At 38.7% G+C, this 21,652-nt stretch overlaps 1 protein-coding gene across 3 annotated transcripts in view; it reads right to left on the minus strand.

Annotated features, from left to right (window-relative positions):
* LOC111159979 (inositol 1,4,5-trisphosphate receptor type 2) overlaps positions 1 to 21,652 on the minus strand; it is a 490,010-nt gene that overhangs the window by 151,014 nt on the left and 317,344 nt on the right. For all 3 annotated transcript variants that reach the window (XM_022522705.1, XM_022522706.1, XM_022522707.1), the window contains exons 38-41: positions 9,105 to 9,213; positions 8,394 to 8,581; positions 2,129 to 2,312; positions 952 to 1,208 (exon numbers count right to left, since the gene is read on the minus strand). In XM_022522705.1, the coding sequence (XP_022378413.1) occupies positions 952 to 1,208; positions 2,129 to 2,312; positions 8,394 to 8,581; positions 9,105 to 9,213 (738 nt within the window). The remainder of the gene's footprint in view (positions 1 to 951; positions 1,209 to 2,128; positions 2,313 to 8,393; positions 8,582 to 9,104; positions 9,214 to 21,652) is intronic.

The following is a 21,652-nucleotide window of genomic DNA, read 5'->3' on the forward strand; positions in this document are numbered from 1 at the left end:
TTGCCATTTGCGACGACGTGGATGGAACTAGAGGGTATCATGCTTAGCGAAATAAGTCAATCGGAGAAAGACAACTATCATATGATCTCCCTGATATGAGGGAGAGGAGATGCAACATGGGGGGTTAAGGGGGTAGGAGAAGAGTAAATGAAACAAGATGGGATTGGGAGGGAGACAAACCATAAGTGACTCTTAATCTCACAAAACAAACTGAGGGTTAATGGGGAGAGGGGGGTTGGGAGGGGGGGTGGGATTATGGACATTGGGGAGGGTATGTGCTATGGTGAGTGCTATGAAGTGTGTAAACCTGGCGATTCACAGACCTGTACCCCCGGGGATAAAAATATATTATATGTTTATAAAAAATAAAATTAAAAAAAAAATTTAAAAAAAAATTTAAAAAACTATGAAAGGGGGGCTCCTGGGTGGCTCAATGGGTTAAGCCTCTGCCTTCGGCTCAGGTCATGATCTCGGGGTTCTGGAATCGAGCCCCGCATCGGGCTCTCTGCTCAGCAGGGAGCCTGCTTCCCCTTCTCTCTCTGCCTGCTGCTCTGCCTACTTGTGATCTCTCTCTCTCTCTGTGTCAAATAAATAAACTAAATCTTTAAAAAAAACAGAAAACAAAAAACCCCACAAAACTATGAAAGGTATAGATGAGGCAAATGTGACCTTCCTCAACAAATACCAGAATACTAGGATTCAATGACCCTGAGGCTAAAAAGATGGGAGTTGAGGCTGCAATGGACGATAATACACAAGACTGATTTTTTTTCACGCATAAAGGAGTTTTCCCCGCATTTTTCTTCACTTAGACGCAAATGTTTCTTCCCAACTCAGAAGAGCACTATCGGTTTTATTATCTCTCCTAAATGACACGTTAGTTTTATTTGAATGTAGTTACCTACAGTCACAGGCTGTCTTCTCAGCTTTTACACAAACTAGAACAAGTACCTGCAGTTCCCGGTTGTGATTCTCACACAGCAGCTGAAGAAACCGCAGTATGGGCTGCATGATGGCGATCGCAGGGCTCATCGTGACTTCCTCCGCAGACTTTTCCTCAGTGTTTCCCGCTTCCGATCCTGCACACATAATGTCTATTTCTGGATCCATTTCCCTTCGGTAGGCACAGTATGCTTTGGATGTCGCTGAAGAAGCTTCTGTTAATTGCCCTTTCATTCCCTCTTTCAAAAGTAATGATGAATCTCTTACTGAAATTAAACAGTACTCTTATTTATTTCTGAAGGAACTTCCTTTTGCTAATTAAAAAACAAGACAACCGGTTCCCAAATTCTCTAACAATTGAATTAAAAATCACTTGACACAAGGTGCAACAATTTCCCCCCAAATAATCTGAAGTAGCAACTAAAATATGAAATTTGCATAGGACATTAAAAAAAGGATGTTAATGCTTTGCCAATTTTAGAAGGGCTTGTGTCTTTCTGATAAATATAAAATACCAGAATTCTTGAATACAAGAAGGTGGGGGAAATATGGCAAACTTCAAAACCTTAATGCTTTTATGATTTATATTTACTTCATCAATGACTTTTTTATTCCAAATATCAAGAATCTTTCATTAAAGTATGGTGCTGTAATTTCTATTCTTTTTTTTTAAGATTTTATTCATTTATTTGACAGAGAGAGAGAGATCACAAGTAGGCAGAGAGGCAGGCGGGGGTGGGGGGTGGGGAAGCAGGCTCCCTGCTGAGCAGAGAGCCCGACGTGGGGCTCGATCCCAGGACCCCGAGACCATGACCTGAGCCAAAGGCAGAGGCTTAGCCCACTGAGCCACCCAGACACCCTTGTAATTTCTATTCTTAAAGTTTGGACTTCACTAATGCTCCAAAGGTTTGGGCAACTGGCTCTTTACTGTGAACTCCACAATAAAGCCAACATTTTCATGTCACTAGTTACTTTGCTCTGATAATCCCTTGTTTGAGTTTGGTCCTGCACAGCTGTTTCAAGGTCAATCCTGTGGCCATGATAATTTAAGAATGGAGCTCCACACATGGAACCACAGTTGGGACAGTGAGACCAAGGTAAGTGAGATGACAAAGATCAGTGAGACTTACAAGTTGTGTGCCCTTCTGTTCTCTCTATACCCCCAAGTACTCAAATATTTCTTTACCTCTCATTCGTGGACCAGATGTCATCAATTCATTGTCATCATCCCTTTTTTTGTTACCTAAGTCTATGGTATTAACTGTCACTGTTGATCTTATCTCTTTCTGAGCAGCCTTCATTCGGTCATAGAGAACTTTGAAGAATTTTTCTGACTTTTTTTGTTCGTGCAACTGCTGGTAGAAGGAATACTGTAAGAAAACATATTTTAAGATATTAATACCCAAGGGGAGAAAAAGAGTGCTTGCATGCTTGAAATAAACATAAACATCACGGATGAAAGCACACATTTAATGTGCTGCCCATTATTATTTCATAAATTAGCAGCTTTTACCAGTCTCCTGTACTATTTAGCATACACTAATAATAGCTTGTATTTGCTTAGCACTTTCCACTAAAATCTAATATATTTTTGTGTTATTTCATTCATCCTTGCTGAATATTTTATTTGAAAAATTTACAAGGGCATTGTAAAAAGTTGATCCAAAGAGTTCTCTGATTTTTTTACATTACTATAAATTCATGTCTCGATTCAACACATATTTATTGAATACCTACTATGTGGCAGGCCCTGGCTACTACTAGGGATAGAACAAAAAGGAAAAGCTACCACAATCCCTGCCCTCTGAGTCTGTCACCTAGAGTAGATAACAGCCATAAATTCAATAAGCTTCCTGTTTTGGTAAATGTGAGTTTACTCAGAGTTACAAAGAGTTATTTTTCTCTTTATCTAAATTACAGTACATTTAATTTAGAATGTGTTACCATGGCAGCCTCACTCACAGGAACCCACTGATAGATACGCACTAAGTTTTTTCGGTACTTCATTAGCTACATTGCTTTGCATGGGGTCTAGGACAAGCCTGCCATAAAATGTATAAAATGGATTCTGCTCGAAGAGTGAATAATGATATAGAAAGGATTCCACACCAAAATGATGATAAAGTATATCACAGTGAGGCAGAAATACTGAACCTTGAAAATACCTGCCTAATCACTGTCTGCTTAGTGACTTATGGACGTGTCCAGAAGAGGTAGGTGATGGGAAAGGTGATACACTCCAGAGAAGATGGAATTTGTACTGGGTGGGGAAACTGTATGTTACTAATATGAAAATCATGAGATAGGCACAATAGATACAATAGAAATAAAGTAAAAAAAAACTAATAAAGATAATAATTCTAATAACTGTACTGATTAAAAGACAGTTATATAACCTTGATGAGAGAGTGTGAAGGAAACATGTGAAAAACAATGACTCCCAAATCCAGTACAATGAACCATAATCCAATAAATGTAAACAGACAATTTTGGTGAGTGTGCTTCCTGTACATAGGCTTTGCTAAAAGAATGTCAGGAGCCATGACCCATGGGTCCTGGGACTTGCAGATAAGATTCTAATGACATCAGGTCTTGAAATGGATGCCTGTCCTGCAATTTTCAATATGGGTAATGTATGAATACAGAGCAATTTATGAAGCCTTAGGAGTTGGATTCATACCTACAAGGGGAAGCTCTAAGCAGGAGGCTAGCAACCCCTCAAGAAAGCAGGGCAAAAAGCCACAGTAACCATAGCAACAACAGTGAAACAGTGAAGCTGGTTCTGTTAATTCAAAGGATAAATGCAGCACTTACAGACCTCTCCAGGCCCACAAATTAAGCTGATGCTTATACCCTAATATTTCCAATAGAGTCGGGTTAGAAGATGAGAAAGGAGATTCCAATATTAATGAGGAAGTTACAGGAACTTTGTGGCTCTATTAAAGCAAAGGGGTAATTTATTTAGTGCCTTGAAATACATTATCTCATTGGTACTTTCAGTACAACTGTGGGGTTAAACAATAAGCATTCTTATTTCCATTTTACAGATCAATATGATAAAGTTTACTAAAGGTAAATGACTTGCACAACATTATGTAACTAGTAAGTGGTAAAGCTAGGATTTAAATCCAGATTCTCTGAGTCTAAATCCTTAAATTTATTAAAGTAACCTCTTAAGCTCAAAATAACAGGTTACTTACACAGACCCCATCTTTTTAAAATCAGGGCGTTACAAAGCTGAACAGTATGACTTTAATAAGATAAAAAGCATGTTTTATATAAATGTGTATATAATCTCAACAGGCAGCATACGGATTTCTCTTGTGAAAGATATGGTTTTTTTATTAGGAAACTGCTTTCACAAGCTTCAGAGTATAAGGGGAAACTCTGAGGTTTTTTCAGGAACCAACAGTGATGGGTCAACAATCTGTGTGACAGAGGAAGGACTTTCCCCCAAGAAGGATGGGGGACCAGAAGAGGGAAGGCAGAGAAGGAAAATGAAGGGAGGAACTGGAGAGATGGTGTAAGCCTAGGGCACCCATGCAGGGTGAATCAGCCAGCGAAATCTCCCAGGCATCAGGAAGTAAAATATTGTTTCAGAAAGGAGATGTTTAGAGTGCCTCAGAGCACGGACCCTGGAGCCAGACTGCACGGGTTCGAGTCCTGAGTCTATCTGTAACAAGCCATGTGAGCTCAGCAAGGAGCTCCGACTGTCTCAGATTCTTCTCTGGTAAGGTGAGTTAACACAGGTTACCTCATCAGTTGTTGTGAGAATTAACCAAGTCAGTGCATGGAAAGCACAAAGCACAGTGCCTGGTATTTAGCAGGCATTGCTTTCAATAGCGTCATGAAAAATATAAACTGGCTTATGTAGCTTGGAGGGTATAAATTAAAGAAGGGAATCAGATTCCTACAGAAGTAGGGCTGTCAAACATTAGTGCCTAAGGGCCCTGTGAGAATGTAACACCCACCCCACCACCTTCCACCCCCTGCCCCTACCCCTCTGTACACCCCCCTCCCCCCACCCCTGGGGATAGGCAGGAGTCTTGAGGAGGAGTGGGTTTTAGAATGCTCAAGGGCAAGTAATAGGATTCAAGCTGACCTCGGTTAGACCTTCCAGAGACATAGCTGCTATTTGAGTTATATAAAGTGATGTAGAAAACTGACAAACCTAAATAGGGGTGGCTAGTAAATGACATTGTTAGAACCCATCTTTAAACAAGGCTTTCACATACAAAAATAATTTAATGCTATTTCATCAACAAATATTTGCTGAATGGTGATAAAGCACATAGCTAGAAGAACTAGGACATGATCTACTTCGAAAAAGATGAAATTTAGCTAGAGAGGCAAAATGTCATTCAAATAACAAAACAAAGTAGCATAGGCAGAGTGCCAAATGGATATTAAGGAAACAAATGTTATGGGAGCTCAGATAAAGGAGTGGTTGTCAAGGCTCGAGCCAGATAGGGAAGACTTTGTGAAGGGGGTAGAATCTGATTCAAACCATTCATTCATACAGCCAACACTCCTAAACATTTATTAGGCCAAACATGGGGTCAGACACATGGGACACAAAGATGACCATCATGTGGTTTCAATTGTTAAGGTTTCATAATTTGCTAGACCAAGCCTGACACATCCATGAAAAGGCACAATCAAGTGGCAGAAATGCCACTGAAGACATCTGCAGGATACAGCAGGGGCATGCAGCAACTAGTGGACAATTCTGCCGAGTGGGACATGGGATAGGAAAAGTCTTCCAAGGGAAGTTCATGGGTTGGGTCCTCCTAGAGGAGAAAGCAATGTGAGAAATAGCATGATACATATGAGGAACTAGGAAGAGCTCAGTGTAGCTGGTGCATGGCAGAGAGGACGGAGGAGGGAGGAGGTGGAATAAGGAAGGAAAATATGAAGAGTGAAGAGATGAAATCATGAAAGATCTTATGGAGTGTGTTAGGGAGTTTTTGCCTTTATAGGGCAACTGACTGACTTTAAGCAGGAGAATAACATGTGTTTTTGGAGAGGTATCTTTTGGAGGCAGAGTGGAGAATGATTTGGAGAAGTGAAAAACCAGGATCAGGGATACCTCCCAGAAGACCTAGTGGCCCAGAAAAGATAAGAAGGCTGGGAATGAGGGTTGGCTATGCAGAGGTTGAAAGCAGAGTATGGATATAATAGTTGTGAACAGGACAGAATCACCACAGAATGGCCTTCAATGAGATGCTCAGGAAGGTAGTGAGGGTGAGTTAGCTGAGGTCAAGGTGGGCTTTCAGCTTCCAGCCAGATATCTGGGTGGATGGACCACCAATCACTGAGGGATGCAAAGTAAAAGCAGGAGTGGGTGAATGGAGAACAACAGTGGATTCAGTTTGGGACACACTGAGGTGAAGTTACTAATGGGACATCCCATGAAACGTCCTGGAAGATAGCTGGATGTAGAGTCTAGAAGTGCATCGAGTGAGTGGAGAAAATCATCAGCATTGAATGGAAGTTAAAGATGCAGAAATGAATGATGTCAGGCTGAAGGAACAAGCAAAATAAACAGAGATCCCAAAGAAATGTGAGAGATGTCAGGATTCAAGAGTTAAATAGATCAAGAGGAGCTTTCACAGAAGGCTAAGAAGAAATGGCAGAAGGTAAAATGAGAAGAGAATGGTGTCCCGAGAACTAAGTTGAAAATCAGAGAGCGAGACAAACCAAGAGAGACTCTGAACTCCGGGAAATAAACAGGGTTTCATAGGGGAGGGGGTGAGGGATGGGATAGCCAGGTGATGGGTATTAAGGAGGGCACGTGTTATGATGAACACTGGGTGTTACACACGACTGATGAATCATTGAACACTACATCAAAACTAATGGTGTACTATATTTTGGCTAACTGAATATAATAATGATTTTAAAAATGGGAAAAAAAAGAAAAGATTTCAAAGACAAAAAAATAAGTCACCAGTGATAACTGCCACAGAAACACCATGTGAAAAAAAGACTGAAAGGTATTTGGGCTCTAAAGGGAGGCAGGGACCTTGTCAGGAGTTTGAAAGTGGAATAGGCAGTTTCTGGCAGAATCTGGTTTATTCCACAGTAATATGAGGACATAAATAAACGTAAATGTGTAGGTAGGGTCCAAGATGATCTCATCTGATGACCCTCGGTGGTCCAGTAACAGGAATCTAGAAAGCACTTTAACTACATTTCTCTATCAAGAGATCAAAAACAAAAAATCCTTCACTACTCTCTGAATAATCTACTCATATTATGTAGTTGCCTAGACAATTTCTTTAGAAAGTCCCCACTGGATATCTGGTTGTAGACAAGAGCCGTTCCAAGAAAACCCACACAAATCCCTCCACCACCCACTTCCCCAACTTCCCTCAGAGCAATCTGTGTTGTAGCTTCAATATCACGAGAATTTTCATGATGTTTTGCAACTCTGCAGTATCAGTGTCTGGGACTTGTTTTCTGGTCACTGTGACATCTGCTGTGCCTGACACCTTTCCTCGTAAAGGCCCTGCTCCTGCATCTAGCGAAATTCCTGTTGTCCACTGCCTTTACTGGATTAATAAAAGAACTCTCTTAGTTTTCAGATAGATATGGCTGCTATTTGCCCTGAACAGGAAAAGTGGATTCTGAAATTTCCAGCGAGTTGCAAGCTGAGTTTCCTTCTCCAACCAAGACAAACGCAGAAAGGGCAGGTGAGCAAGCGGCAGGACGAGAAGCAAGGTGGGTGCTCTGTGGGAATTCTCCCCAGCTCTGCTCTCAGGCCCCCACTCTCAGGGTGTTCTGCCTTTGGGAGTGTCAGAGCCCAGGGGCACTTGGTAGGCGTTTACAGGTGCCTTCTGGAAATGGTGATGATGACTGCGTGTGGAATAGATGAATGCCCGCTTTTAACTGCAAATGAAATGTTCCTTCTCTCTCCAGATCACTGAAAATTCACTCACTCAGAAGCATCTGGTTAATAAGCACTGGGAGATTTGGGGCATCAAGTAAAGCTGTTGTTCTAAACTTCTGAAAAAAGTAAATGGGAGGGGCTGTGCTGGGAGGGGTGTTCAATAGTATTGAAACCCATTACAAAGCCAAAGATGGTGTGAGGCATTTATGTATTTATTTATTTTTACATTTAATTCTTAGATTAGTCAAAATGTTGTTTTTATCAGCTGAAAGTAGACCTAAAATTTCCCTAAACAAATCAGAATTTCTGGTATAATGTTAGAAAGGAAGCTTCTAAGGAATGTTCTGCTTCACTGAATAATTTGTGAAGGTCTGTAGTTTCTACAGTAAATCAAATACATTTATAAGGAAAATGTGACACAAGGTTGTTGGTTTTTGTTTTTTTTTTCAGAGAGTCATGAGAAGCCAAAAGCAAAAAAATATCACGTTCCTTGGTTCCTAGGACAAGTAAATAAGAGATACAAATAACCAACATAATGCTCATCATGATAAAAAGGTACCTGAGTCTGTGTATTTCCTCCTTCGAGCAAGGCAATGCCAAGTAAAATGCCTTCTGAAAAAATCCTGTCATTTTTGGTGTTCACTATAACATCAATGACAAGTTCAGATGCACCTTCTTTATCCAGCAGACACTGAATATCTGACATTGATATCCCCATCTTATCTGAATCTTGTCCAGAAAAGCTCCCTGTGATTAGGAGAATGAAAAAAAAACCTTAATTTTTAGACATTATTCACAGATAAGGTTTTCAAATTCTTAGACCTTAAGAATATAATTTATCCTTGGATTTTTTTTTCTCCTCAGCATTAAATATAATAGAATCTAGGGGTTTTTTAAAAAATGTCAAAAGTTTGCAAAAACATAGCTTTCTATTCAATGTATGACACCTGTAATTAACTCCATGTGTTTTTTCTTAATAATAAATACTTCAGAAAAAGAAAACTAGCCTTATTTTTGTCCTTAATTTACATACTTACGTAAGTAAAACTTGGGTAAAACTCACGTAGTTTACTGTTTTCCAGAGTCAAAGAGCAAAATTAGATGTTCAAACCAATTGTGTTTTGAATGCAAATTTTTGTACAATGGCTTTTAAGAGTATTTTTTGAGTGAATTTTTTGTTTTGTTCTATTTTCAGTAAAATGCTAACATAACCCCAGTGTGAACACATGTGACCAGAATCTCAGAATGATGAGAAAATGATTGGTCTTACCTGCCCCTTGTGCAGATTTGCAGTAGGTCCCAGAGAGGTGTCCATTCGGACCAACTCCATAGTCTCCTTTAAAGTAGCGATTCAGGAGTATTTTTCTTAATGTGTTACCCTAATACAAAGGATAAGAAAAGGTGTTTCTTATTGTTCTTTTTTTCTAATGGAAAGGGAAAGTATCAGTACATTAAAATTCCACTTAAAATGCACTTTACCAATGATGGCGAGACGTGGAAAAATTAATTTTATACAGCATGATATTTTCTGAGACAGAAATTTGCAAATGTTTCCCAAGAAAATAATAATGATTTTGCTTCTCCCAGAAATGTCAACAAAATGTACTGGGAAAATCACAATAGATTGTACTAGGAAAACTTACCTACTATAAATTCAAGATTGCCTCAGAAGCTGAGGATCTTAGTGTTGTTAAGGGTATTTGTGATGCCCAGGGAAATAAAGATCAAAACTACAATGACAGACCACCTTATACCAGTCAGGATGGCTTAAAATTAACAAGTCAAGATTTGTTAATTATTAAGCAGTGTAAGAGGGTTTCCCTTACTCTGCATCCTCGCCAACATTTGTTGTTTCTTGACTTGTTAAGTGATAGGAAAGAGATAGATGGGTATACAGCAGGTGCTCCAAAAACCACGCTTGATAGGACAGTGAATTGTATTTAAATTCCAAAAGCTTCATTCAGAAGATGATGGGCAAAAGACAGCATATTCCTTTCTAAAACATATAAGTCAAATACTCCTAAGTCTTCAATCTTATCCTGGTTAAAAGACATTTTTAAATTTTGCAATATTGTTGCTTGACATACATAAGAAATACAGATAACTCCAAATCTTCCATTTTATTGGTTCTTATTATTTTAATAGATGAGAGTGATTTTAAGGTATCATTTAAAGACTGCTTTTAATAACAAAATTAACACAGCAACTACTGAGGCGTTAGTCCCATCTTGCGGGTAAGGACCCCGGAGCCCAGAGCTCAGGTAACTAGACGTGGCTCATTCAGCTAGCAGGTGGTAGAGCAAGACCCTAACTCAGGGCTCCACTGTGCCCCGCACTGCGCTCCACACCCTTGCCTAGGCACAACTGCTGCTGGCGTGGCACCATGACACGTGGCCCTCACTGCTCTTTCTCTCTCTCATGCTGTGGTCATATTTCCCTTTCAAGTCCTGAGATTTCATCCTCAGTTCTCTTGTTGTGCTGCTCTCCTCATCTTCCCTCTCCCCATCAGCAATTTTATCTGATCCCTGCTTACACACCCCCTTCTGTGGACTGGCTGCCAAATGTCTTTCCTCCAGCTCAACCCGGCTCTCCTATGCTTCTCATCCTGTTTCCACTTAGATTGCCTTATCTTCATCTGGAGGTTCTACTGGCACCTCAAACTCAATTTTTCACAACGGAATGGTCTCCTCTATTTTTTTCCATTGTTCTCTTTGTCTTGAAGTCTAATTAACGGACTGCGTTATATTAGTTTCAGGTGTACAATATAGGTGATTCAAGGATTTTATACATTACTCAGTGCTCATCAAGAGAAGTGTCCTCTTCATCCCCTTCAGCTGTTTCACCTGCCTTCCCAGCCACCTTCCCTCTGGCAACAAGTTTGCTCTCTGTATTTAAGAGTCTGTTTCTTTGTTTGTCTCTGTTTTCCTTTGTTTGTTCATTTGTTTTGTTTCTTAAATTCCAGATATGAGTGAAATCATATGGTATTTGTCTTTCTCTGACTTATTTCAGTTAGCATTACACCAGCATTACACTCTCTAGGTCCATCCATGTTGTTCAAATGGCATTCTATTTTGTGACTTAGTAATATTTCATTGTATATATAAATACCACATCTTCTTTATCCATTCATCTATCCATGGACACTTGGGTTGCTTCCATATCTTGGCTATTGTAAATAATGCTGTAATAAACACAGGGATGCACGTAACTTTGTTTTCATTGGGTAAATATCCACTAGTACAATTACTGGATCATATGATACTTTTCCTTTTATCTTTTCAGGAACCTCCATACTGTTTTCCACAGGGACTACACCAATTTGCATTCCTACCAACAGTGCACAAGAATTCCTTTTTCTCCACATACTTGCCAACACTTATTGTTTCTTGTGCTTATGATTTTAGCCATTCTGACAAGTATAAAGTGATATCTCATTGTGGTTTGAATTTGCATTTCCCTGATAAGTAGTGCAATCTACAGATATAATGCCATTCCTATCAAAATACCAACATTTTTTTTCACAGAACTAAAAGAAATAATCCTAAAATTTGCATAGAACCACAAAAGACCCCAAATAGCAAAAGCAATCTTGAGAAAGGAGAACAGAGCTGGAGATATCATAATCTCCGATTTCAAGGTATACTACAAAGCTGTAGTAATCAAAATAGTATGGTACTGGCCCCCAAACAGACACATAGGTCAACAGAAGAGAATTGAGACTCCAGAAATGAAACCACACTTATACAGTCAATTAATCTATGACAAAGAAGGCAAGAATACGCAATGGAAAAAGGACAGTTTCTTCAACAAATGGTGTTGAGAAAACTGAACAGCTACATGCAAAAGAATGAAATCGGACCACTCTCTTATACTATACACAAAAATAAACTCAAAACAGATTAAAGATCTAAATGTGAGACCTGAAACCATAACACTCCTAGAAAAAAAATAGGCAGTAATTCCTTTGACATTGGCCATAGAAACATTTTTCTAGATACATCTCCTCAGGCAAGAGAAAAAAAAAGTGAAATCAACTATCAGAACTACTGCAGAAGAAAAGGCTCTTGTACAGCAAAGGAAACCATCAACAAAACAAAAAGGGAAACCACTGATTGGGAGAGGATATTTGCAAATGATATATCCAACTAAGGGTTAATATCCAAACTTAAGAAAGAAGTTACACAACTCAACATCAAAACAAACAAACCGATTAAAAAACTGGCAGAGGACCTAAACAGACATTTTTCCAAAGAAGACATACAGATGGCCAACAGACACATGAAAAGACGCTCAACATCACTGAGAGGGCTCATCTACTACCCTCTCATCTTGACAACGATTTCTGAAATCCTACCTATTCTATCTTTTCAACTGTAGCTTCAGATAGTGTCTTCACACAGATTTTTTAAAAAATGTTATTTATTTATTTGAGAGAGAGACAGTGAGAGAGAGCATGAGAGAGGAGAAGGTCAGAGGGAGAAGCAGACTCCCCATGGAGCTGGGAGTCCCATGCGGGACTTGCTAAAGGTAGTTGCTTAACCAACTGAGCCACCCAGGTGCTCTCTTCACACATATTTTAACCAAACAGAACAATGTGATGATTTCTCAACCACAGTTTCCTACCTTTCTGCTTTGCTCACATATCCTATTCTCTGCCTGAAAAGCTTTCCTTCTGTCTTACTTATGGACATGTCCTATCTCCCCATCTTTATTCTACAAATATTCATGAGGTACTCACTGTGTCTTAGGCACTATTCTAAGTGAGTAAGATATAACTTGCCCCTCAAAGTGTTAACAATAAGGTCACTTCCATAATAGGCAAATATATATGGCCCTAGGGAAGCACATAAAAGAAAACAGTCGACTTTGAAGAGGCTTTATATGCATATCTCCCCTACTAACCATATGATCATCAGAGCAAAGCTGTCCTATACACAACAAATATGCCCTAAATGTCACAGTGCCAAGAATTTTAATAGACAGAGTGTCTGGGGCTCTTATCCTTATAGTGACTTCTATTTACTGATAATTAAGTTTTTAGAACACAGACAGCATTACTCCCTACTTCCTGTATTCTTCTTTCAAGACATTTTCATATAGTGCTATAGTGAGTAAAAGTAATGACCAGTCTTGGAAGAAATAGAAAATCTAGAGAATACATAAGAAAAAAAAAGTATCTCTCTTTTTCTTTTTTCTTTTAAGAGTAAGCTTTTTGAGTTGAATTATTTTCATTGAGGCAAAAATGATCCTTCCGAAAGGGGAGGGAAAACAAAATAAAACATTTCTTTGAAGTCAAATGGGCTTTTGCTTTGGATCTGATTACAGCTCTAAGAGATGCTCTAAGAGACCTTTTAGTACTATAAACTACAGAGTTGAAGTTGTAAGTTGGGGGGAGAAAGTCCAAGTCCATGTCACCATCTAGAAGAGAACCTACTGTGAGCAGGACCCTGGGTCCTTGCCAAATAGCTCCCTTTTCATACTATATAAGGAAGTCTTTTAACCAGATTACTCTAAGGACCCAACCAAGAGATAAAAACAATAGTGTGGTGGCACCTGGGTGGCTTAGTGGGTTAGGTCCTCTGCCTTCCACTCAGGTCATGATCCCAGGTTTCTGGGATCGAGCCCTGCATCGGGCTCTCTGCTCAGCGGGGAGCCTGCTTCTCCCTCTCTCTCTCTGCCTGCCTCTCTGCCTACTTGTGATCTCTGTCTGTCAAATAAATAAATAAAATCTTTAAAAAAAAAATAGTGTGTCTTTTTTAAAAAGGGGAAGGATAAATAGAGAGCTGCATTTTATCCTTTGTTTTTAAAAATGCCCTAAAGGGGGGCACCTGGATGGCTCAGTGGGTTAAACCTCTGCCTTCGGCTCAGGTCATGATCTCAGGGTCCTGGGATTGAGCCCCGCATCGGGCTCTCTGCTCAGTAGGGAGCCTGCTTCCTCCTCTCTCTCTCTCTCTCTCTCTCTCTCTCTGCCTGCCTCTCCACCTACTTGAGATTGATAAAGTTTCCCTTTCATTGACTGGAGCAGTAAAAAAAAAAAAAAAAAAAAAGCCCTAAAGGGGCATTTTTATTTTATTTTTTTTAAAGATTTTTTATTTATTTATTTGACAGACAGAGATCACAAGTAGGCAGAGAGGCAGGCAGAGAGAGACAGGGAAGCAGGCTCCCTGTTGAGTAGAGAGCCCAATGTGGGGCTCAATCCCAGGACCCTGGGATCATGACCTGAGCTGAAGGCAGAGGCTTTAACCCACTGAGCCACCCAGGCGCCCCTAAAGGGGCATTTTTAAATGCCCTAAAAGGGGCATTTATATTGCTGGAAGAATAAAGCTGTTCAAAACCATAGAGTAGAAGAGTGTCACATCAAATTGAAATAAACATCAAACTTGCTATTATTTCTAAATTTTCTTTGGACAGATAAAATAAAATCACAGGTGTTAATCAGATTTATAAACATCAAAATCAAACGAGCAATTCGACTTTTTAAAATTATTTTTCTTATCCAATTCCAGCTTTGCCAGAAGCATATATTTTCTAACTCTGTAATATGCAGAATGCCATAGAAAGAAGGAAGGATTTCTTCTATCCCTGTTCTTAACTCTGGAGCCACCCTGCCTGGGTTCCAATCCCCTTTATGCCCTATAGTAACTGGGGGAATCTCAAGCAAGTTACTCCACAACTCTGGGACTCAGTTCCACAACCGTCAAATGAAGTAGTCATTGCACCCACCTTTCTCAGGTTTCTGTGATCATTAAATAGGTAAAAATATGTAAAGCACTTAGAACAGCTCCTAGCACATAGTAGGTGCTATGTAAGTTGTCCAGAGTTGATGCTATTGCTGCTAGTATTATATTATCCAGGTGACACAACGGTGGATGGTTTACAAAGTGCTTTCGTACACACTTTCTCACTTTTTAAATTTTTATTGATTGATTGATTGGTTGATTGATTTGACAGACAGAGATCACAAGGAGGCAGAGAAGCAGGCAGAGAGAGAAGAGGAAGCAGGCTCCCCACTGAGCAGAGAGCCCGATGTGGGGCTCAATCCCGGGACTCTGAGATCATGACCTCAGCTGAAGGCAGAGGCTTAACCCACTGAGCCACCCAGGGGCCCCTCACTTTATACCAAACATAAGTGAACATTTATTCCCACAAAAGTGGAAGCATTTCTATATACATACACTAAGAAAATGGCAAAAAAAATTATAAATGATAAACTACCTGAAAATCCTAATTTGTCCACTATTAGTCAATCCTTGGAATTATATCCTTGTGAGCTAACATGTGTACACTTCACTACATAAAATGGACCTTACAACTCCAACTAAAGTGGATGAATTCTACTGTGCTTCAAACTCCATAATTTCCAACAAAGGCAAACTTTGGCACTAAAAATGAACAAAGAATAGGTACAGATGCAACAAGATTCTACTGATCGTCTTAGTTATTCTCACTTAATACTAGAAAACTTCAGCTATTGCTCCATGGCAAGATTAGCAGAAATGATTGCTTTTGTCAAATACTGAGTTCTGACTTGAGGGATCGAGGCAAGTGCTGTGTTCCAATTTGTCTTGGGACATCCTCAGTGGCCGGTACTATCTGTAATGGGTTAGAGTGGCGATAATTGAGACGCAAGTCATTTCCACTAATTCCTTTAACTCCAGTAAATTAATGGTGGAATCACTGGCAGCAGTTCTTGTGCCAAGCTTGTAAATAATCGTCTTGGAGCTAACATTGTCAAGGCAGAAATGTGGGAAAGAACTAAAAGCACATTAAGCCAGTTTGAAAAGAATTCTACAACCCTGAGAAGTTTGACTTCTATGCTCACTCTTCAATTCCAAAATGAATTCCGGACTGGGCTTCCCATGGAAGGTATCCTTGCTGGATTAGGCCAACTAGCAAGAAATGTCCTTTCCAGTCTTTTCAATATCAGAGTCAATTCCAGGCCACAAGACACAGCTTTTAGCCAATGTCTTCATGTGAACACATCCCAGATGTGCTAAATGTAATGGAGCCAAGATAACTAACAACCACCTTCTGAAGTTACAACAAAACATCTCCATAAAAAGACATCTTCTGTGGCCAGAGCAGTCATGCTGACAGTTTGTGAGTATCTGGGAGGACCTTTTTATTTTTTTTCCTGGCCACTTCCTGTTGCACCAACTCCAATGTATCAAAAATCAAGCTTAGAAATTATTGCTTTCCATGGACAGAAAGAATAACAAAAATTTATTAGTCTTAGAAAGGACTAAAGATTCTCTGATTTTTGAGAAAGCACAATCCTGTTTGCCTTAATAGGAATTAATAGCATTAAGAGTGAAAAGTTCAAGGATGTGATATTTGAGGTACTGATTCCACATTTGTTCCCTTTCCCTTGGAAAAATGACACAATAAAGTAATATTTTTTCCACTGTGGAATATATAATGAAGACACCATCAAAATATGACAACCACAACCAGAATCCTAAAAAAAAACTAAGTCCTCAACTGGAAATTCAAAAGGTAATGAAAACTGCAACCTGGAGATGCTTAATTTAGGGTTTCCCCTCAAAAACTAACACTTAGTTACTAATCAACTTGGATAAGATCTGTATGGAGGTTATGGTGTGTACCTGTGGTCCCCACATAGTCTCATTTTAACATAAACTTGGTTTAGCCTAATTGGTGTTTCCCTAACCTTTTTGTTTAATGATAGCATGTCTACTTAGATATTTTTTCCTCATTTGAATCCCCAGGGGTAAATTACATTTTTAATTTCAAATAAATTATTGCAACAGCTGTATCCTAAATGGGATTATACTAGGTCCATCATTATAATCGACATCATCTTCAAGAGACTCCTTTGGGAAAATGTCGCCAATGTCCTATAATCTAGCAGTCTAATGGTTCAAATTTCTTAGTCACTAACTCCAAGGAGTGAGAGCCAGTTCCTTCTCCTGATGCTTTTTCCCCAGCTTTCATAAGATGAAAAACACAAATTTCAATAGGAGTAGTTATTATATACATTCACAAGATGCTCTTCACCAATATAACAACATAATTATTATAATCCTGAAAAATATATGGATGTCTCAACAATTCTAGTAAAGGGGCTAATAAAAAAAAAAGACCATGGAAAATGTTAAAACAAATAATTCCTACACCACTGTGACAATCTACTTCTATCTTCCTTCTTTCCTTCCCTTTTTTCGTATTCATTGTAAAGACATACTACATTTCCACCACATGTCAGGAACTGGGAATGGGAGAGCAAAAAACAATTCTGCAGCATATGCTAAAAGAATTTCCAAATATGTAGAGTTGAGACACATGGCAGTGTTTCTCAATATAAATAATCCTCACCAGACCATTTGATTCCACTTGTGAAATTTAAACATTTAAACAGTACATGATACTTAAACATTTGATGATGATGCTGGAGATAAAAATGACTGCAGCTATCACTCCAGGTTTATCAAATGTCCTAGCCTCTAGACAAACGGGGTTGCTGTGTTAGGGGATGACCCTGTACCCCATAACTAGGGAGGAGTAAAAGAAACAATTTATTTTCTTTGGGGTATAATAAAAGCTTCTCAGTATGTGATTTAGAAGAAGTATCCTGACTAATATCAAACTCAACAGACTCAAATATCTCAATGGTTTCAATACAGGGTCTGCTAAAATTGAGAGGTTGAGACTGTATGCAATCCCTCCCCCATAGTACTGAAGAATGGATTTTTTTTCTGCTTCTGATTGCTTAGTTTTCTAACTAAGCAGTCTTTATCTGATCTGCAGAACATGAAGAGTTGAAAAAAGAGTAAATAAGAAAGAAAGAAACAGACAAACATGGGATGCCATTTCCCTATTGAAACACCACTACTAGACTCGCATATCGTAAATCACTACCTCATCAAGTCACGCTCAAATGGCAGTGTACACAACCACCAAGGTTAAGCCCATAATCTCCTGGTACATAGTGTAGAAACCTACTGAGTGCTATTTGTTCCTGAAAAGATTAGGAATCAATACGCTGCAATGCAAGCACGTGCTCTCACACCAAAGTTGGGGGAGGATGGAATTTCAAGGGGTCATTTCAAAGCTTCTGCAAAGAGTGTGTCCCTGAGGGATGGTATGGCGATGTATCTAGTTCAGTAATAGACTCAGCCTACCTCAGCCTACCGGAGGCTCCAGAAAAAATGAAAAGATAAAGCAGGAGTGGGAGAAGATGGGAATAAAGGAAAGAACCGACTTCGATCTGAATAACAATATGAAGGGCAATGGGAGAGGTTGCCTCCTGGATGATGGGAAAAGTCCTATCTACCTTGCAGTCTCCAGTCCTCATATGCTGCGATCACCATTACATCTCCACAACCATTTAGTAAAGGTTGATATACAGGTCCCACTTCACAAGATGGTGTAACAAGAGGTAAGAAACAATACATGAAGAGAGGTAAGATCTGCACTCATCAGCCTTGTGTACACCTTCCTCTTTCTCTGCAGTCTCACGTTCTAAGTGCAGTCTGTCAGCCCAACCTGTGAACTACTGATCGGAACCAAGAGAGTGCTGGTCCACAGGTCAGTGAGAGGAACATGTGACCTTGAAGTTTTCAAGGGAACAACACTGTAGAGAACCTCCGCATAGCCACAAACACAGTGAGAGAGAGGAAGGGCAGCAGACCTCATCCCTCTTCCCATATACTGGAAAGAAATTGTCTTTAAAACGGTGGGAGAAAACTAACACTTGCATTACTTATAATCAATGCAAATACTCTGACCAAAGAAATATGAAGCCAAATTTTAATAAATTCAGAACATATTTAGAAGATCCTTAGATTGGAGAGAAATATTTATGGAGTTGATGAAATCAGGAGGAAATCTGCCTAGCACAATTTCAAAGGAAGTTCTTAAGAATTAAAATGAGATAATATCTATGCACAGTTTAACACATAATTAATGTAATTTATGAAACTCCAGGCATGGAAAGCCTGTGTACTTAGTATAAAAGATAATGTCTCGGAGACCAATGTAACTGGTTTGGATCCAGGTGCTTCCATGGCTTTGTGATCTCAAGAATTTTATTTAACTGCCCTGAGACTCAATTTCCCCATCTGTGAACAATCAAATCCTCACCACAGGGGTACTTTAAGGATTATAGATTATATCAAAAAAGCTTTAGGCCCTTAGTCTATAATAAGTACTAAATAAACAGTTACTGTAATATTTTTTTAAACATTTATAGGAAAATAACACTTGTCCAACTCACAGCAGGTACGGGACACTGCAATGCTCAGGGCCATGAAGACAGAGTTTTACCCACTCACATCAATATCCAGCTCTGAACTTCTACAATTTTTTAAGAGAAGGAAAATGAAAGCAGCATTAATTCTGTAGAAGACTGCTTTGAAAGCACTTTGATCAGCAGGCTGTTTTCATAAAAACAACACTGATACATGCATACGTTTCAACCATCCCTACATATGCACAGCACAGAATTCATCAGAAGCCAATTTAGGGCAACTTTTCTTAAGGCAGTGTCAGTAGGAAAACCAATGCTCCATGTTCCTAATATTTTTAACTAAGAAATATAAGAAGATATTAAATACATTTACAAAATTATCATGCAATGATTGTTCATTAGGAGAGTGTACTTCCTAACTAGTCTCCTTATATTCACATGGTGCCCCTCTGATTCATTTTTCACTCAGTATTCACAGGGATATGAAACAACAGAGAACTAGAATTCAGAATATATGAATATAGAAAGCATGCTTACAAATCAATGAAAAAAATATCCTGGTAGAAAAGTGGACAAAAGGATTGAGCTGGCATTTTATATAAGAAACACATCCAACCAATAAATATGAAAAATTCTTCACCTTTTTTAGCAATTAGGGAAATACAAGGTAAGACTATAACAGGATGCCATTTTATACCCACCAGATTGGCAAAAATTAAGAGGTCTTAAAAAACCTAGAGCCGGAATGGATGCGGGTCAATTGTGGGAACGAAAATCAGTACAACCACTCTGGAAAACATATGTTCCCACCCCGTAATCCCATTTCCAGGGAGACATGTGCCCCAAGAGACACATATTACCATACCTCAGACATTCATATTAGCATCAACAGCAAAAACAACAACAATGCAAAAACAAAACAAACAAAAAACTTGAAATGAATCCAAATACCCACTGACAGGAAAATGGATCAATAAATTGTGGTGTATTCCCAGAGCAGAATATTATACGATGCAGACATGAATGAACTAGAGCCTCACAGCAACACACAGCTTTGATGAATCTTAGAAGCATAATGTTGAGAGAGAGGGGAAAAAAGCAAGTCCTAGAAGACACCACACTTTAATATCTAGTGTGATATTAAAAATAGGGGCTACCATTTGTCTCTGGAAGGGAGGCCAGAGCACATGGGTAATTTTTCATTCTTCACTTGGTTGATGGGTTCATAGGTCATAATTATATAATGCTTTACAGTAAAAATTGATTTGTACATATTATTTCATATGAATTCAACATTCTATTAAAAGAAAATACTCATGAAATATTAAACATCAAAATGGTGGTGGCTTCCTATGTTTGATATTCTGTCGCTTTTCACCCCTCTGAATACTGACCACAATCCATTGCATGGCTTAGGTGAGGATCCAGAATCAAGAACCATGTATCTTGAACCATTATCATCATTGCTCTCTCAACCAATCCAGGTCTTCCTCCTGCCACCCAAGCCTTTTAATGGTTCACCATGTTCCCTTCTGCCTCAGGACATTAGTGGATGATGTTCCCTTAACACCAGTACTTCTGGCTTTGCTTAGTACTTCCAGCTTTCCTGCTCAACTTTTAGGTCTCAGCTCTGCCATGTCAGAGTCATCCTCTCCAACTTCGCCAAGTCGGTTCTCATTCAACCTTCTCATAACACCATATGCCTCACCATGTGGTTCAGTTTTATATTTATTTATATCAATCTTCAAATGATCTCAGTATCTTTCTACTAGACTGTAAGCACTACAAGGAAAGGGACTGCCTTCTTCTTCTTTTTTTTTTTTTTTTTTTCCTTTTTGGCTGGTCATTGACTCCAACATCTACACAAACCTTGACACATCAACTACTCAATAAATATTTTTGAGTGAATAAATTAGTCCATGATTCTGCAACAGAGATCACTACATTTACCAACAAAATTTGATTCTGAGTGTCATCTACTTAAAGACTGTGATATATATTATACATCATGGCTTATAACTTTGGCAAATATTTGGATGTATTCAATGTTACCTGCATATTAAATAATTTTAGTATACAAGCTCATTAACTATGGTTCTCTGTCTGAAAGAAAGAAGTTGTGCTGGAATCCAGTAAACAAATTTAAAAACACTTAAAAGTAAAGATGAACACTGCAACATTCTGAAAAGTCAGAGGATAAAATATTAATTAATGATTACAGATATGACCTAATGCAGAAGAATTCAATAATACTTAAAAAGTCTAGTCCAAAACCTTCCCTTGTTATGTCTATAGTAATGGGAATTTTTATGTTTTATTGATAAACATAGAAACCACTTGCTGCTGCACATCCATACCAGGATCTGACTTAGCCACATAATTTCTACTATTATGTGGAGATGTCATTTAAAAAGATACAAAGCCACTGTTGTCTTTTTAAGATATTATGTTTGGGCCTATCATAATTTTTAATACAAGAAAAAATTAAAGATAATTGTATTTTATCTCATTTTTCCTTCATAAAATGAAAATCATTTCCTTTCTTTAGTGTTTGTCATTGACATTAAAAAATTATGTAGACCTAATTTTGATCAATTCCTGCATCAAAC

The sequence above is a fragment of the Enhydra lutris genome, unplaced genomic scaffold (assembly GCF_002288905.1).
Source record: "Enhydra lutris kenyoni isolate GAN:26980312 unplaced genomic scaffold, ASM228890v2 scaffoldscaffold72, whole genome shotgun sequence".
NCBI classification, from domain to species: domain Eukaryota; kingdom Metazoa; phylum Chordata; class Mammalia; order Carnivora; family Mustelidae; genus Enhydra; species Enhydra lutris.